This window comes from Tetrao urogallus (assembly GCF_951394365.1).
Source record: "Tetrao urogallus genome assembly, chromosome: 6".
NCBI lineage: Eukaryota > Metazoa > Chordata > Aves > Galliformes > Phasianidae > Tetrao > Tetrao urogallus.
In genome coordinates, this window is record NC_136819.1 from 4,305,046 (window position 1) to 4,319,965 (window position 14,920).

A 14,920-nucleotide genomic window follows, 5' to 3' on the forward strand; every position below is an offset into this window, starting at 1 on the left:
TTACTTGTAACAGTTGTTCACGTGTTACACAATTATACACAAGCAATCAATTGAATTATCACAGGGTTTTTTTCCTAATTCTGTATTATTATTTGTATGTGAGGAGTAATGACAGCTGTAATTGAGCATGGTTGTTATAACCATACCAATAGCCATTTCCTGACTTGGCATTTCCCATTTCATCCTCTTCTGGAGTTAAATTAACTAATACGTGTACTGAAACTTGTTTAAGTCTTAGCTTTGAAATTCAAAAGGTAGCTAATAAAAATAGATGTGTCATATTGTGAGAGAAAATAACAGCCTGAAGTACAGAAACAAGCTTAGTTGGTTCAGAAGGTTTTTCATTTCTCTGTTTTAACTATATTTAACATATCCAACAGTTACACTTTTCTTGGAGTTCTGGAAGAGGCGGCAAGCAAGACTGAAATATGAGTGGGATTTGGTTGATTTTGAAGAGGAACAGCAACAACTCCAGCTGAGGCCAGAGTATGAGGCCAAATGTACCCAAAAAAAGAAGAATCCGGTTACTCAGGTAACATTCAGACTGGGTGGACACACACATTCAGTTGTGTGCTGCCAAGATAGTTTGATAGTGTGTGAGTTCTGTATCTAATCACTAGGTAAAGATCCATGCAACACGTATGGATTGCATTGGAAGAAAAGATTTCTCTGCTGAGAGCAACTGGCAGCAGTGTAGCTGTGCTAGCATGCTGCAGTTAATGACCCTGCCGTCCAGGGGGCTGTTAGCCCCAGGGCAGCACTGCTTCAGTGGCTGAAATGAACAGGAAGCAAGGCCTCTCTGCACTTCAGCCTCTCACATGATGGGCATGGTCCATCTCTTAAACCACAGCACATGTTAATAATTTTCATTTATTATCCTCTAAGGATTTAAATTTCCCCAGGAAACTGATGCATTAAATCAGGAAGACAGAGGCAGTGTCTGTACCTTTCGGATGTCTAACACCATCTTTATGGTGCCCTTTACATTTCAGCACAGCTGTCTCTGAAATCTTCACACCTTCCTAAGCGCTCTTTCTCATCCTTTTACAGCATATTAGGGAGCAGTGGTCTTCACCTAAAGACAGACCAGGGTGACCAGCTGTGGCTTTTCCTCAGATATACAAACACATTGCTGGGGAACACCAGAGAGATGAAGACCATGCTATGGAATCTAATAGAGATATAATTAACCATGCTTTTTGACTATGCTAAATAGTCTTAATACCTACTAGAAGTTAATCATCTTCATTTACATTTAAGTTAGGTAAGAACTGTTTCTCAAATTTAAGGCTTAGATAGTTTCAGTGCAACATCCACCACCTTAATTTGAAGTATTTTTAAATCAATCTTCCTTATTCTGGAGTTGTGTATAAATAATGTACTTTTCCTAATCACGAGTACAATAAGGTAACTCAGTCTTCAGAAAAAAAACCAAACAGAACTTAGTCAGAGTTTGGGAAGCATCATTGTTACATCAACAGTAGACTTGTTTTTCAGGTCTGTCTCCATTCTTATTAGGAAATACACGTGCTAAATTTATTTCTTGTGAGTTTTTCTGTCTCTCTTTCCCCCTCTACACATTCAGCATTAACGTTCTTGCTGTCATACCAGCAGCTTGCACGCTGCAGTCATACAGAGATCTTTGAAGACAAGCGCTATCATTTTGAGTGTAGCTCTGCCAACCTAGTTCAGCTAATTGCAAACAGGTGCCTACATGCTGTGTGCTGTGTGCTAGTTTGCCTCCCTGTGTACACTTCAGTTCAAAACCTCCACTTCCTTCCATAGCTGTGCAGTAGCAAAAAACAGCGGAACAACTGTGGTTCTGCTGCCGTGGAAGGAGAGGGGAGATCAGAAGTAGTTCATGGCCCTAGTGTGCTCTGAGGTCCTGTGCTGCAGCAAAACATGATCGTGTGCGGAGAGGGAAGTAATGGCCTGGCTTGTGGGCAGTGCTTACCTACAGTGGGGACCAAAACCTTTGGGCTGGTGAAATGAAGCACCCACAGCAGTCAAATATGGTACGGGTTAATGTAACTGTCTGAGGGAAAAGGCTGTTCTCTCTACATTCATGCTGCTCTCATAAGTCAGGCAACCTATTTGGAATTCATTCAGGAGATAGAAATTGGACCTTGATATGTTTTTATCTGTGACTGAGATACTGCACTGTTCTGCGCTTTACAACTATGTATTAACATTTGCCATAAAAATTCAATGGCTGCACAATCCTTTATTTTATGACACATAAATTTATTACCTTGGGATTTTCAGAAGCTTTTGTGCAGCTGGGTTTAGCAGTGATCCTTATCAATTCCCAGTTACAGCAAACCAAGCAGGTTGGCCACACCATAATATAATTTCACTACATTAGATAATGTGCAATACTGAGCAGTGACTTCAAATAAATTAATTCTGCAGACTGGGTAAGATGATATAGATGCAGGTCACTGAGTTTCTTGCATCCCAAGGCTAGCTTTGCAAAACCATTTCTGCACTGTTTAACTTGGAGAAGAGAAGGCTCTGGGGAGACTACATTGTGGCCTTCCTGTACTTGACTGGGCACTGACTGTTTACAAAGGTGGATAGTAATAGAACAAGGAATGGTCTTAAACTGAGACAGGGGAGGTTTAGGTTGGAGGAACCTAAAAACCTTAGGAGGAAGTTTTCCCACCCAGAGGGTGGTGAGGCACTGGAGCAGGTTGCCCAAGGAGGCTGTGGATGCCCCATCCCTGGAGGCATTCAAGGGCAGGCTGGATGAGGCTCTGGACAGCCTGGTCTGCTGGTTGGTGACCCTGCACATAGCAGGGGGTTGGAACTGGATGAGCATTGTGGTCCTTTTCAACCCAGGCCATTCTATGATTCTATGATTATTCCTGGCCATGATTCAAAGTACTAGGAGCACTGAAATAGAAATTAGCCATCTTCAGGCTTTAATTAGCACCTCATTTGCTGTTAAAATAGTATTGGCATCATCCTCACGGTGCTCAACAATTTAACTAGAACAGAATTGAAGTCTGCTTTTGCTGATTATAGCAGAATCATTATGATAATGTGCTTAATATTGTGCTGGCCTTTAGTAACCAGGGTTTCTTTGTCCAAGAGAGGCAGAAGTATGCCACGGTGCTCTGGCCTGAAGATTTATCAAATTCAGATTACTTGCTACTAAATTATATTCCATTGGCATTAATTTTTAAATGAGCATTTCTTAATACATGCGATGTGGTATTCTAGGAATTAGAATTGATTGAGAAAGAGAGACCTTTACACCAACATGGAAAGCTGTTCTTGTGCTATGTGGGAATACTCTTTTGGGTAAGACCTAGCTGCCTGATGCTGTGGCAGAGATGGGCAACTAATGAGTGTAGCCATTTCTTCAATTCTAAAATTGAAGGAGTGGAGGAAAATGATTTCTGGCTGTGTGGAAAAACATGGTACATCCAAGTAAATGATTGTTTTGTGAAATCTTGGCATTAATTTCCTAAAATTTAGGCCAGTTCTGACCTCAGCACTCTACGACAGCTTACCTAGCATTACAGTAAGGGTTCTGTCCTCTTGTTGATGTTTTTCCTTCATCTACTAATTGATATTTTGCAAAGGTTTAACCATTCTTTCCAGGTACCATCTTTACTCTTAGCATTGTTATGGCCACTTCTGTCCTGATGGTTTTTATTATTATTTTCCTGCTCAAAATTTCAAAATCCTATCCTATCTACTCCTTTAGAGAGCAGTGGTTCTGAGCAGTTTTCCTTGGATGTGGTTACTTTCACACAGCTGTTGTGAGCTCTGTGTGCTGCTTGAAGGTAGAATAAGATGATAGATTTGTGAACTGTGCTGTGCTTGCTTGACTGTTTCAGGAAATGGAGCCTTATTTGCCTCTAACTAGCCAGGCTGTGCGGTTCTGCATCTCAGGAACTACAGTGTTGTTCTGGGTGAGCATCTTTTTTGAATCATCACGTTAACATCTATCACAGTTGCTGATCACCACTAATGATGGTATTAACACATGCTAGAGTGGTAGCTTGCCACCTGTTACTGTTCTGCTGATTTCCTGCTGTCATGCAAAATGCATTTCAATTCAGAGGGCAAAGAAACGAAACATTGGAAATCCATCAGTAAGTAGCAATTTGAAGAGATCTTATAGCATAGGGGTAACTTCTCTGACTTACATGCTCTAGTGAAAAAATTGTGCAGCAAAGGTAAATAAACGAAATATAATTATTCACTACTGTGAAGTACAGAAATATCCACAGAGTGAATTTCAGGGTGGACAGTATAATCTAACTTGTCTTACCCATTTCCATTTCTGAGATCCTTCTGCACAATTCCGCTTGTCTTCTGCTTACAAAGTAATTTTAGTGCTTTAATGTATCTAATATAACAAATTATTTGTCTATTTTGCATTTCAGTGCTGCTGAACTCAAAAAGAATTGAATTTCTCATAAAATTCATATAACTCGTAAAGCATGATGCTGACCTTATTTCAAAAGATGCATGTGTTGTGGCTATACTGAGCTGTGTGTCTGAAATCTGTCCTTCCTTTAGGTGTCCCTGATTATAGCTAGCATGATAGCTGTGATCGTGTATCGCCTGGCTGTATATGCGGCCTTCGCCAGCCTCATGGAAAATACTCAGACTCTGCAGCCCATCAGTGGATTACTGACCCCTCAGCTGGCAACTTCAGTCACAGCTTCTTGCCTCAATTTTGTCATCATCATGATACTGAATTTCATATATGAGAAAATAGCTGTCTGGATCACTGATATGGGTAAGCTGTGTAAATGAAGTCAGAACTCAGAAGGAATGGCTGGAGGTAGAACCTGTTGAAAACAGAGTAGTTTATTGTTTGCAACTTTATTTGATATCTGTGGCCATGTTAAACATTTTCCTTGCATTTCAGTAGTTATTGTAAGCTCCTTTCTCATAGTGCTGCATTTGCATGTACTAAAACTAGCCTGATGGAGTCAATCGCAATTCTGAACATAATTAAAATAATTAAAAATCATTATGCATTGAGTTTTTAGGAAGCTGAAAATTATTAGGTGATGATTGTGGTTTGTACAGCTGCCATAAAAACAGTTGGGTGATTATCTTTGCATTTTGAGGCTTTACAAGTAGAGAGAAGAATTGGAAGGTGTGTGTTACAGAAGCTTAACAGGACTTACGTTGCCTTCATTTTGATTAATTGTACACAAGTTCTTGCATGAGGTGTGTGTTGAATGCCTCACTTGACCAAATTAGACCAAGAAAAGACAGAACAAGTAACAGATGTTGATCTTTCTTTTCTTTCTCAGAAGGCACGAATGACAATCATAAGGGCTCAGTTATGTTATTTTGCTGCTTGGAAGCGTGGGGGATGAATTTCTTAAGAGAGTGCTGCCTCTGGTTAAGAGAGAAAGGAATTCATTTACTTCTGTGGGACTGCTGCCCTCCCGTGGCAGCTTTATGAAATGCAGCTGTCAGAAGCTTAGAGGTGTGGCTTCTGTCCCTAAAAAACCACCTCACCTTTCTGAGCACTGCCTGCTCTATAGCACGCTGATGTCGGATGCCTTCTGTTCTTCAATCACACAAACTTAAACCACAAACTTAGTCAACACGACAGTACTCAAATGTGAAATGACTTTAGCACTGGACTGGTGAGGTCAACATATTTTCCTGAAGGGGAACTTGAATTTTTGTGGTTTACTTTCTTCTCCTTTCTTCTAGCCTGAATTAGGTGTATGTTAGCATTTAACAGGGTATGTTATTAATAATATGCTTAGGGCTGCCTGCTACCTTAAGAAGATAAACGTGATGGATAATGTGATTATGGAAGTAGGCAAACCTTAAGCAAAGGCTTAGTGATGTCAACAGCCAAGAAGATCAGGTTGGAAAAGACCTTCAAAGTCATCAAGTCCAGCCATCAACCCCTGCTATGGAGTTCTATCACTACACCGTGTCCATTAGTGCCATGTCCATGCATCTTTGAAATAGCTCCAAAGATGGGGACTCTCCCACTTCCCCAGGCAGCCTGTACTCTACACCATTCTTCCCCACTCTGAATTTCTCATCTGAGAGGCAAAGGACCTGTCCAGTTTCAGCTGTCAATTTAAGCTGTGTGTATGCAGAACATTGCAAAAACAGCACTAGCATCATTCTCTGCAAGAAAGCAAAAATATTGCTTATCCTGCCCATTGTCAACATTAGAATTTTCATATTCTAGAAGACTCTACTATTTGCTGGTTGTGATGTCCTATTTCTGATATAAGAGATTTGGGGGTAAAGCAAATGATATTAGGTAGTATGTGGCAGGGGGGTTGGGAGTTTCACGATCCTTGAGGTCCCTTCCAACCCTGGCCATTCTGTGATTCTGTGATTCTGTGAGTATGAAGAAGGCAATGGAATTCAAGAATGGGTTCAAGAATGGATTCCACTTGCTTGCCTACTCAGACCAGTGCCTTGTAAATTAAGAGCAGGATGCCTCAGAAGAGGTGCTTCAACTGCTGAAGTGAATTTGGAGGGTATTTTTGATTTTGTGTTCATTTTCTTTGTGATGTAAGGGCATTGTGGGTGATGAGAATTTATGGAAACTGTATCCCCGTGAGAGAATGAAGGAAAATAAAGGTAATGTTTTCTCATTTCACAGAGATTCCCAGAACTCACATGGAGTATGAGAACAGGCTCACTATGAAAATGTTTCTGTTCCAGTTTGTCAACTACTATTCATCCTGCTTCTATGTGGCCTTCTTCAAAGGAAAGTTTGTTGGTTACCCAGGTGCATACACCTACATGTTTAATCGCTGGCGAAATGAAGAGGTAGGATTTCTTGATAAAGGTGGAATTCATAATAAAGTAATTAAACTCTTCATCCCCTTCAGCCTTTGGAGTTACAAATTTCCAGCTGCAGGTCTGGTCTGCGGGCTTCCAAGTACTCTTCCTGCTATTGGTAGTCAGGGAAACCCTGGCAGTGGAAAGTTGTGACTCTCAGGCACATGGGTGAGAAATCTGAGTGCTATTCTTGGCCCCACTTCTCCTGAAATATCAGTGGATTTCACCATATGTTTTAAAAGTAATTCTCTACTGAAAAAAACTAGGAGAAATGGAAATGGCTGCTGGTTTTTGGGTGTCCCTGCTAACTTATAGCTAGATTTTTCACAGAAACCATCTAGTAAGAGGCACCTCTGTAAGGCTTTGCTTCTTTCATACATCACTGCTAATTATGCTGGCTGTACAGAGATGAAACACAATGTTTAATGAAGTGTTATGTGGAACTCAGTAGTGGAGGAAGAACTTTAGGCAAAGTACAAAGAAGTAATAGTGTGGTTAGTGATAGAGCATCTCCTAATACAACTTGACTACTAAACTCTTAAGAAGGCCACAATAAAGAGCTGAAATTTTGAAAACAGTGTTCTTAGCAAACAACAGAGACTGAATACTGGCAGTTATTTAAATGTCCCCAGTGTAGGAAAATGAACAGAAAATGCAGGTGCTTGCCAGGTCAGGGTTGGCCTGGTGTTCAGAGCTGCTCAGGTACCATAGATTCCCCTGGTTGGGGCTGTGGGAGAACTGCTGCACCCAGATCCTGCTGCTCCCTCCTCATAGTGACCAGTCTGAAGCATCTCTGAGTTACTCTTTCAGTTATCATTATGTTTGAACATGTGCTTTATCAAGCATGCTGAGCATTTAATGCCCTTCTATAACAGCCTTGCTGAAAACTGTATCTTAGCTGGCAGGCAAGGTGAGAATTAATTATCATCCTAATAATTTTTAAGACCTTTTCTTCTCTCCTTTCTTTAATTTATACAGCAGTAGAATGTATTTTGTCTGGGTAATGTCCATTACTAATGCCCATTAATCCCCCAATCTGTCTGTCAGTGTGATCCTGCAGGCTGCTTGATTGAATTGACGACTCAGCTCACCATAGTCATGGCTGGCAAACAGATCTGGGGAAATATCCAAGAGGCCATTGTACCGTAAGTTCTCTTACACTGTGATGCCTGTGTTGTAAGGAAAGGAGTGGTAGCAAGCATTGGCAGTGGTGAAGCTAAGAACAATGTGTGCAAATTAACTGCATAGAAAGTAGACAGTTTTTGACTTTTTTTGCTTCTCTTTGTGAAAATGTTTGTAAAAGCATATTGAAACAAGGAGATCGCTTAGAGGAAGGAATGCTTGATCTGCTTTTCTTATTCTTAACTTTTTCTTGCTAAATGCAGCTGGATTTGTAACTGGTGGGGACGCCGCAAAGCCAGAAGTAATCCAGAGAATTTGTATAGTCGCTGGGAGCAGGACCACGATCTGCAGATATTTGGAGCCCTGGGCCTTTTCTATGAATACCTGGAAATGGGTATGTTTTAAAAGTACAGATTCAGAATGAGGATAAGGTACTTTGCACTGACACAGGAAGACTGCATCTCAACTAGTTGTTGAGGGTAAATTGCACCACTTTAATCTGGTAAACAGGAGAGGGTTAATAGGTCTAAATGATTAAATGGGTAAGCCCAATTACAAATAAATGAAAAGGTGCCTTGTACATCTTTGAATGGGAGGGATGTCACAGAAACACAGTAAACACTGTTTCCCTCATTTGAATGCTGAGCATTTTTCTCATTGCAAACAGCTGTCTCAGTCTGTATCCCACTCTTGTTTCCAAGCTGATGTCAGTGGAAATTCAAAGTGGTGGATGAGCGCCAAATCTGCTGCTAGGGTGTGTGCTGCAGATGTGAGATCTGTGAACCTGATCAGAGGGAATCCATTTGTTTTAGGTGTGCACTGAGAACCAGCAGACCAGCAGGGGGAGCACGAGTAACAAAGAGTTTTTCCAGAGGTTCTGTAAACAGGATGTGCGTATTAAATTTGTTTACAAAACCTGAGTGTGTTGCTGTATTGGGATTTATTGCTATCTGCTACTTAAACCACACAAGAGGTTGTGTTTCATTTCCTGTCCTTAAAATGAAGTGGCAGTGTTAGGTCTGCAGTGAGGACTATTACATTCTGAAAGAGATGTTTCATTTTGGTAATGGAGAAGACTTGTGCAGCCCGATGGAAGTTTGCTGTCTGTCTGCAGTTGGCAAGTTGAACTTTCGTAGGGATAGATTTTGACAGTTTTCTTTTCTTGCTTACAGTCATTCAGTTTGGATTCATTACTCTCTTTGTGGCATCCTTTCCCCTGGCTCCTCTTCTTGCTCTGATGAATAATATCTTGGAGATTCGAGTAGACTCCTGGAAGTTAACCACTCAGTACAGAAGACCCGTGGCTCTAAAAGCACATAGCATAGGAGTGTGGCAAGAAATCTTGAATGGAATGGCCATCTTGTCTGTTGTCACTAATGTAAGTAAGCTAACCATGCCAAACCAACTCTTCCACTCTTTTATGGGCTCAGAATGTGCAGATTTAAAAGCCAACTAATGCTTTATCTCCTTCATCTACACCATTCACTTTATCACGTCACCCTATGGAGATATGGTCCATTTGAGCCTTTTGTCTTGTCCATGTGCTGATATGTGGAGCTTTCAATCCTTATTTCATTGGACTGTAATCTTTCCTTCACATGTCTTCACCTTCTGTCATTTTGAAATGGCAGAAACCAGTCTGAACTTTAGTGTGGTGGTAGGGGTAGTGGCTCAGACTACTTTTTATACACTGAAAACAAAATGGCATGTCAGTATTTTATATTAAGTATAATGTAAAGCAGGCTGCTGATCAAGAATTGCTTCTTTGTAATGCAGAATATTCAGCAGTATCAGATCTGTAGATGTCTTAGGCAGCTGGACTACTGACAGCTATTGCCAAACTAGTGAAATACCTGAGCATTTCAACTATCTCGGGTTTGTAGGCAAAGTGTGCCAGAAGCCATAGTTGACTTCTTAAATACAGCTGGAGAAAAAGGCTTCTCTTCTTTCATCAAATAATTTAGCTGTTCCCTCGCTGAATTCACATTCAGCCTTTCTCACATGAATTTAAACTTGCATCTCCGTTTTCACCAAGGAGTGTGGTTATCACTGTTAGAGGATGCTATTGCTTTGGGGTGGGAAAAATACCAGGAATTTGTCCTGTACTGCATATAGTAGCTGATATTTCTTAAATGAGAAGAAGGGGAAAAATGATTTTTGAAGTCAGAGTACTCTTCTAGAGAAAAGGATTGACTGCCTCTTAAAATAGCTATTCATATGTTTTGTTCACCAAGTGTTTAAAATTAGCTGGTCCTTATGGCAGAGGATAAAGGCAGGTTCTTTTCCAGGACGACTGTGCTCACCCCTACTTTAGTGGATCCTGGGTTATGTAACAGTCACAGTACCAGAAACTCTTTATGGATCCCCTCACAAATTTTCATGCTCAATTTCTTCTCCAATTTCATTTTCAGGCTTTTATTGTTGCATTCACATCAGATATGATTCCTCGTTTAGTTTACTACTATGCTTATTCTGAAAATGAAGTCTCACCGATGTCTGGATACATAAACAATAGTTTGTCAGTGTTTGAAATCTCAGATTTTCCTGAGAGAAACAAGCCTAAAGAGAATCCAGAAGGTTTCACACAATGCAGGTTGGTGTTGGTATAATAATAAATATTTTGTGCCTTTTATAACATAAAAAGCCAGTACAGTTCTGCGTAGCTTACTAGAAATTAAATATCATTTTCAGTGTTCTGAAATTTATGTCCCTAAAGTTGCAACATTGGCCAAAATTTTCTAAGGATTCTAGGCTGCAGTGCTCTGGTGACCATGGAACTGTGATAAAGGGGCAGTTTAGACTCCAAAGGTGGAAATGAGATGTGGCCTTGAAAGTCAAAGTATTAGAGGCTTCTAGAAGAATTGGAGAAGAAGTTCAGAGAAGTCCTGAGTAGCATTTATATTTGATTTGGTGAAGAAAAAAAAAAAAATTGAAATCAAGGTAGAGCTCTGTGATGCTTTTGCTTTAAAGCCTCAGGTGTCTGTCCTACTTACACATGTGAGTGTAAACACCTGATTGAGACTGTGCTTCCATTAAGCCCGGCGTCTGTTCAGTACACAATCTGTCAACATCTGTTGCATTTACTCTATATTTGTCAATTATTGCGTGGTAAGTTCCATCACTCCTGCATTATTTGGTAATTGCCTGGAAGAGAGAAGGAAGCTGTATCTAAAATTTCACTTCTCACACGTCCTCATTTATAAGCTGAGGCTGTGAGTGAGAGTGTTTAAACAAACATAAGATTGAAACAAATTGCAAGGCAACCTTTTCCTGCAAAATGAAACAGACCGTTTAAATCAAGATGAAAAGGTCCCTAAAGTGACAGCTGTATTTGCTTGTAAGTGTCACTGAGCTTGTAGTCTGTCTCAGGCTGAATGTGACATTTCACATTTTTCTGTTCAACAGGTACAGAGACTATCGGTATCCTCCAGATCATGAGAGGAAATATTTACACACAATGCAGTTTTGGCACATTCTTGCTGCCAAGCTGGCATTTATAATTATTATGGAGGTATGTTCCCTATGTTATTCCCCTCTGAAGTTAGCTCCTGATAGACCTTCTAGGTAGTTACTAATGTTACAGAAAAACAGAATTGTTGAGAGTATAAAGTAGCCTCTTCCCTAAGTAATACCAAATAACAAGGTCCTACATGGATACTCCAAGTCTAGCTTGTAACTTCAGGAAGTTAAACTGCAGATTACCAACAGTGAAAACAACTGACTGCAAGAATTGATCTGTATTCAAAATCCTGGAAGTGTTTTTTGGTGATGTGTATTGGTTAAAAAATAGCTAAGTCAGTAATTTGGATAACTAGCAGTGCAGCATGAAGCCCGTGTTTTAGAGCTTGCAGAGGAAAGGGGTGTGCTTGAAGTGTAATCCTTATCACTTCCCCTCCTGTATCTTATCAGTTCTCCCCAGCAGATCGCTATCAGCACGGCATTATGAATTTTTTTAAAGAAACACTTGGCATTAGAAAGTGATGCAGAAATCCAGACCCTGATGCTTTCCTCCTGGGCTTCCTACTTCACAAACGGTTTGGGATTAAGGCTTTTATATAATAGGGAATGTTTTAATCTTTTGGCACAACTCAGGTACACACTGTTAGTTAGGACAGCCAAATGAAACGTGTTCTGTTTCAGGACAAAAAGAGGAGTGGTTTATTTTACATTACGCTGCTTCCTCCAGTTCATTTCCTCTGGCTTCCTTATTTTATTTATTTACACATTTATTTGTTTTGCAGCATGTTGTATTCATCGTCAAATTCTTTGTAGCTTGGATGATTCCTGATGTACCTGCAGATGTGAAAGCCAAGATAAAACGTGAGAAATATTTGACACAGAAAATCCTGCATGAGTACGAACTTGAAAAACTGAAGGAGAGACTGTGTCAAGGTGATAAACGAGCTACAGAAAAGGAATTCATTGCCACAGAAGGGAGAATGGAGTTATCCAGAGCAATGTAGTTGAAAAAACAACTATTTGGGATTCAGCTCATTTTAGCTTCTTTATCTGTGACTTGCTCAGTATGCATCATCTTGAAAGCTGTAGGACAGCTTCAGCCCTTTGCTTTCAGTCCAAAGATTTTAGACTTTAAGAGTCATACTGAGCATTTTAGGTTTAGTGAAAACTATTTAAGGACATGACTTAGGCACCATTCTCTGTGTATGCATCACTTCAAATAATCAATGTAATCTTGTAATCCTACAATTTGGATCCCCAATACAAGGAATGTTAGCGAAAAGGACCCACAAGGTATCATACAGTCATTACCACCAAGCCCTTACCCTGTATCCCAGCTGAATGAGAAAGATATCCCAGAGGACTTCTGCTATGGAAAATGCTGAGCATTGCCTTGTGATGTGAATCTTTAAAAGCAGAAAGCACTCTTGATAGCTGGGATAGGGTTTTAGGGCATTTTTGTATCCACCATGTTTTCTGAAGTGTTTCTTCCTGGCTTATGACGTCTGTACTCTTTTTTAGAAGGAAATAGGTTTTTAAAGATACACCAGTTTAATTCCATTTGGAATTATTTTAAGGCACAGAATTCAGGTAGTACTTACTAATGAAGGAAAAATACCCACTGTAATTTATTTTCATTAAGCTTCGCCAGCAATAGAGTTTGCTCTTTAAATGGAGATACTGTGGAATCATCTAATTGATTTTCTAAAAGATGTATGATTTGGAGAAATACAGCTAATTTATTTCTCCATCACAAAACTTGCCATTGGAAGAACGTGCTTGACATAAGTTTTGGGCCAAGCTGCTCCTTTGGTTGGATTCTTCCCATCTTTGTCAATGCCATCTAAGGCCTTAAAATCACGTGCCCATACCGTGTGCTGTGGAGCGTGACTTCAGAGCACAGCAGGTTGGGAGTTGGGCCCCTGTGTTAATTGATCAAACCACATGATTGTATAGAGAACAGGATTCATATTCAGATGATTTTAGGAATGCCAAGTACTCTATGTTTACGTTGTTGTCCTTACACATAGGAGCTTTTCTTTTTAATCCCCAAGAGGGAATTTCTTTTGTTCTGTCATGGGGCCTTTCTACAAAGTTATAGAAGCTGTAAGCAGGTAAATAACTACTTGTGTATAGGAGCTACCAGCTGTTTATGAATGTGCCCTTGTTTTATAATTTTAAGCAGTTATGCATTTTTTATGATTTTGCTGTATTTTTAAAACATATCAACACTTCCACAATTAGTGCCTTGTTTATTTGCGTTTGGCAAAAGATGTGAAAACAATCACTATGTGGAAATGAGCATTTCCAAAGTGTGCTTGCAGGCATCATGATACTGTGAACCTGCACACATAACTATAGTGCTAGCCACACAATGCCTGCCTTGGCACACTTGTCTTTGTTAGTGCTATGCAAACCATTCATGCCCAGCTGTCCATACCTAGGCTGCTTGGATCAGCTTGCACCAAGCTGTTGAGTTCTCTCATGTGCAAGTACACTGGCTAGAGAGATGAGAGATTGTAACATATTTGCACTTTGATAGTTATGCTTCCTTGCAAGTATACAAAAAAAAATTGGATTTGAATGCCATATCAGCCAATGATGTACTGTTTACAAGATCCACAACCTACAGTTTCCATTTTTTGTTTCAACAGACCTAGCCAATTTTGTCTAGTAACCTTAATGTTGTAATCAGTGTCTTGGGTAGAACTGTAAATACTAGCAAAAGTTCTAACACGGAAGTGCCTACCTCGAGCAAACATTGCATGGTTTGGCTGCCAGTCAAGGATTTGAAGCAGATGTACATTTCTCTCCATTTCTGTAAGTTATTCAGCTTATTCTGTAAGTTGACTTAGTAGATCAAGCATCTTGGTAGTTCACGTTTATGATGAACTGACCGTGTTCTTACATACTCAGATACATTTGAAATAATGGATTTACTGCAGGAATGCATGTATGAGTAAGCTAGCTCTGCTGCTTAATATGTAAGCCAAAGAAAAATATCAGTCACCATGATTATGTAAGTGACACCAGAACTTATATACTGCAAGCACTTTGCTGCTTCTTACATATGTACTGTTAATTAAACTGCTTAATTTAGATTTCATGGTTCTGTTTTCTCCTGTTAGCAAAGCAAACTGTTGCTTTAGATAGTAAAGTAATGAGATGCAAAGTGATACTTTAATGCAAAATATACACATCTGCCTGAAACTGAAAAAAGTTGAAAATTCAGCTTTAGATTCCTGTGTATGGAACATTAGCTTCTTTAGGTCCTATAATAAATAAAGTGTCCTTTCAAGTTACTGCACTCGAAAAGTTGTCAACAAAATTGCTGTCTTGTGAATGATTCTTGCAATTAAAAAGCAAGATTAAGAACAACAAGGAAATTCCTGAGCTCAGGAAACAGCACTGATATTCAGAAGTCCCATGCAAAGGCCCTGAATTTGATTTCATGCTTGGCCTCCATTTCTTGCTTCTTCCAAATGCGTTTTTTGACATCATTTCCTATTTGATGCTGTAGAAATATCTTTTGCAGCAAAAA

At 39.8% G+C, this 14,920-nt stretch overlaps 1 protein-coding gene across 1 annotated transcript in view; it reads left to right on the forward strand.

Moving 5' to 3' along the window:
• Positions 1–12,383, forward strand: part of ANO5 (anoctamin 5) — a gene marked incomplete at both ends in the record, with an annotated part of 46,791 nt that extends 34,408 nt beyond the window's left edge. The window contains 10 exons of the mRNA XM_079537215.1: positions 381–532; positions 3,849–3,923; positions 4,537–4,759; positions 6,617–6,786; positions 7,846–7,943; positions 8,184–8,314; positions 9,093–9,298; positions 10,332–10,513; positions 11,326–11,431; positions 12,162–12,383. Coding sequence (XP_079393341.1) covers positions 381–532; positions 3,849–3,923; positions 4,537–4,759; positions 6,617–6,786; positions 7,846–7,943; positions 8,184–8,314; positions 9,093–9,298; positions 10,332–10,513; positions 11,326–11,431; positions 12,162–12,383 — 1,565 coding nt within the window. The remainder of the gene's footprint in view (positions 1–380; positions 533–3,848; positions 3,924–4,536; positions 4,760–6,616; positions 6,787–7,845; positions 7,944–8,183; positions 8,315–9,092; positions 9,299–10,331; positions 10,514–11,325; positions 11,432–12,161) is intronic.
• Between the last annotated feature and the right edge of the window lie 2,537 nt (positions 12,384–14,920).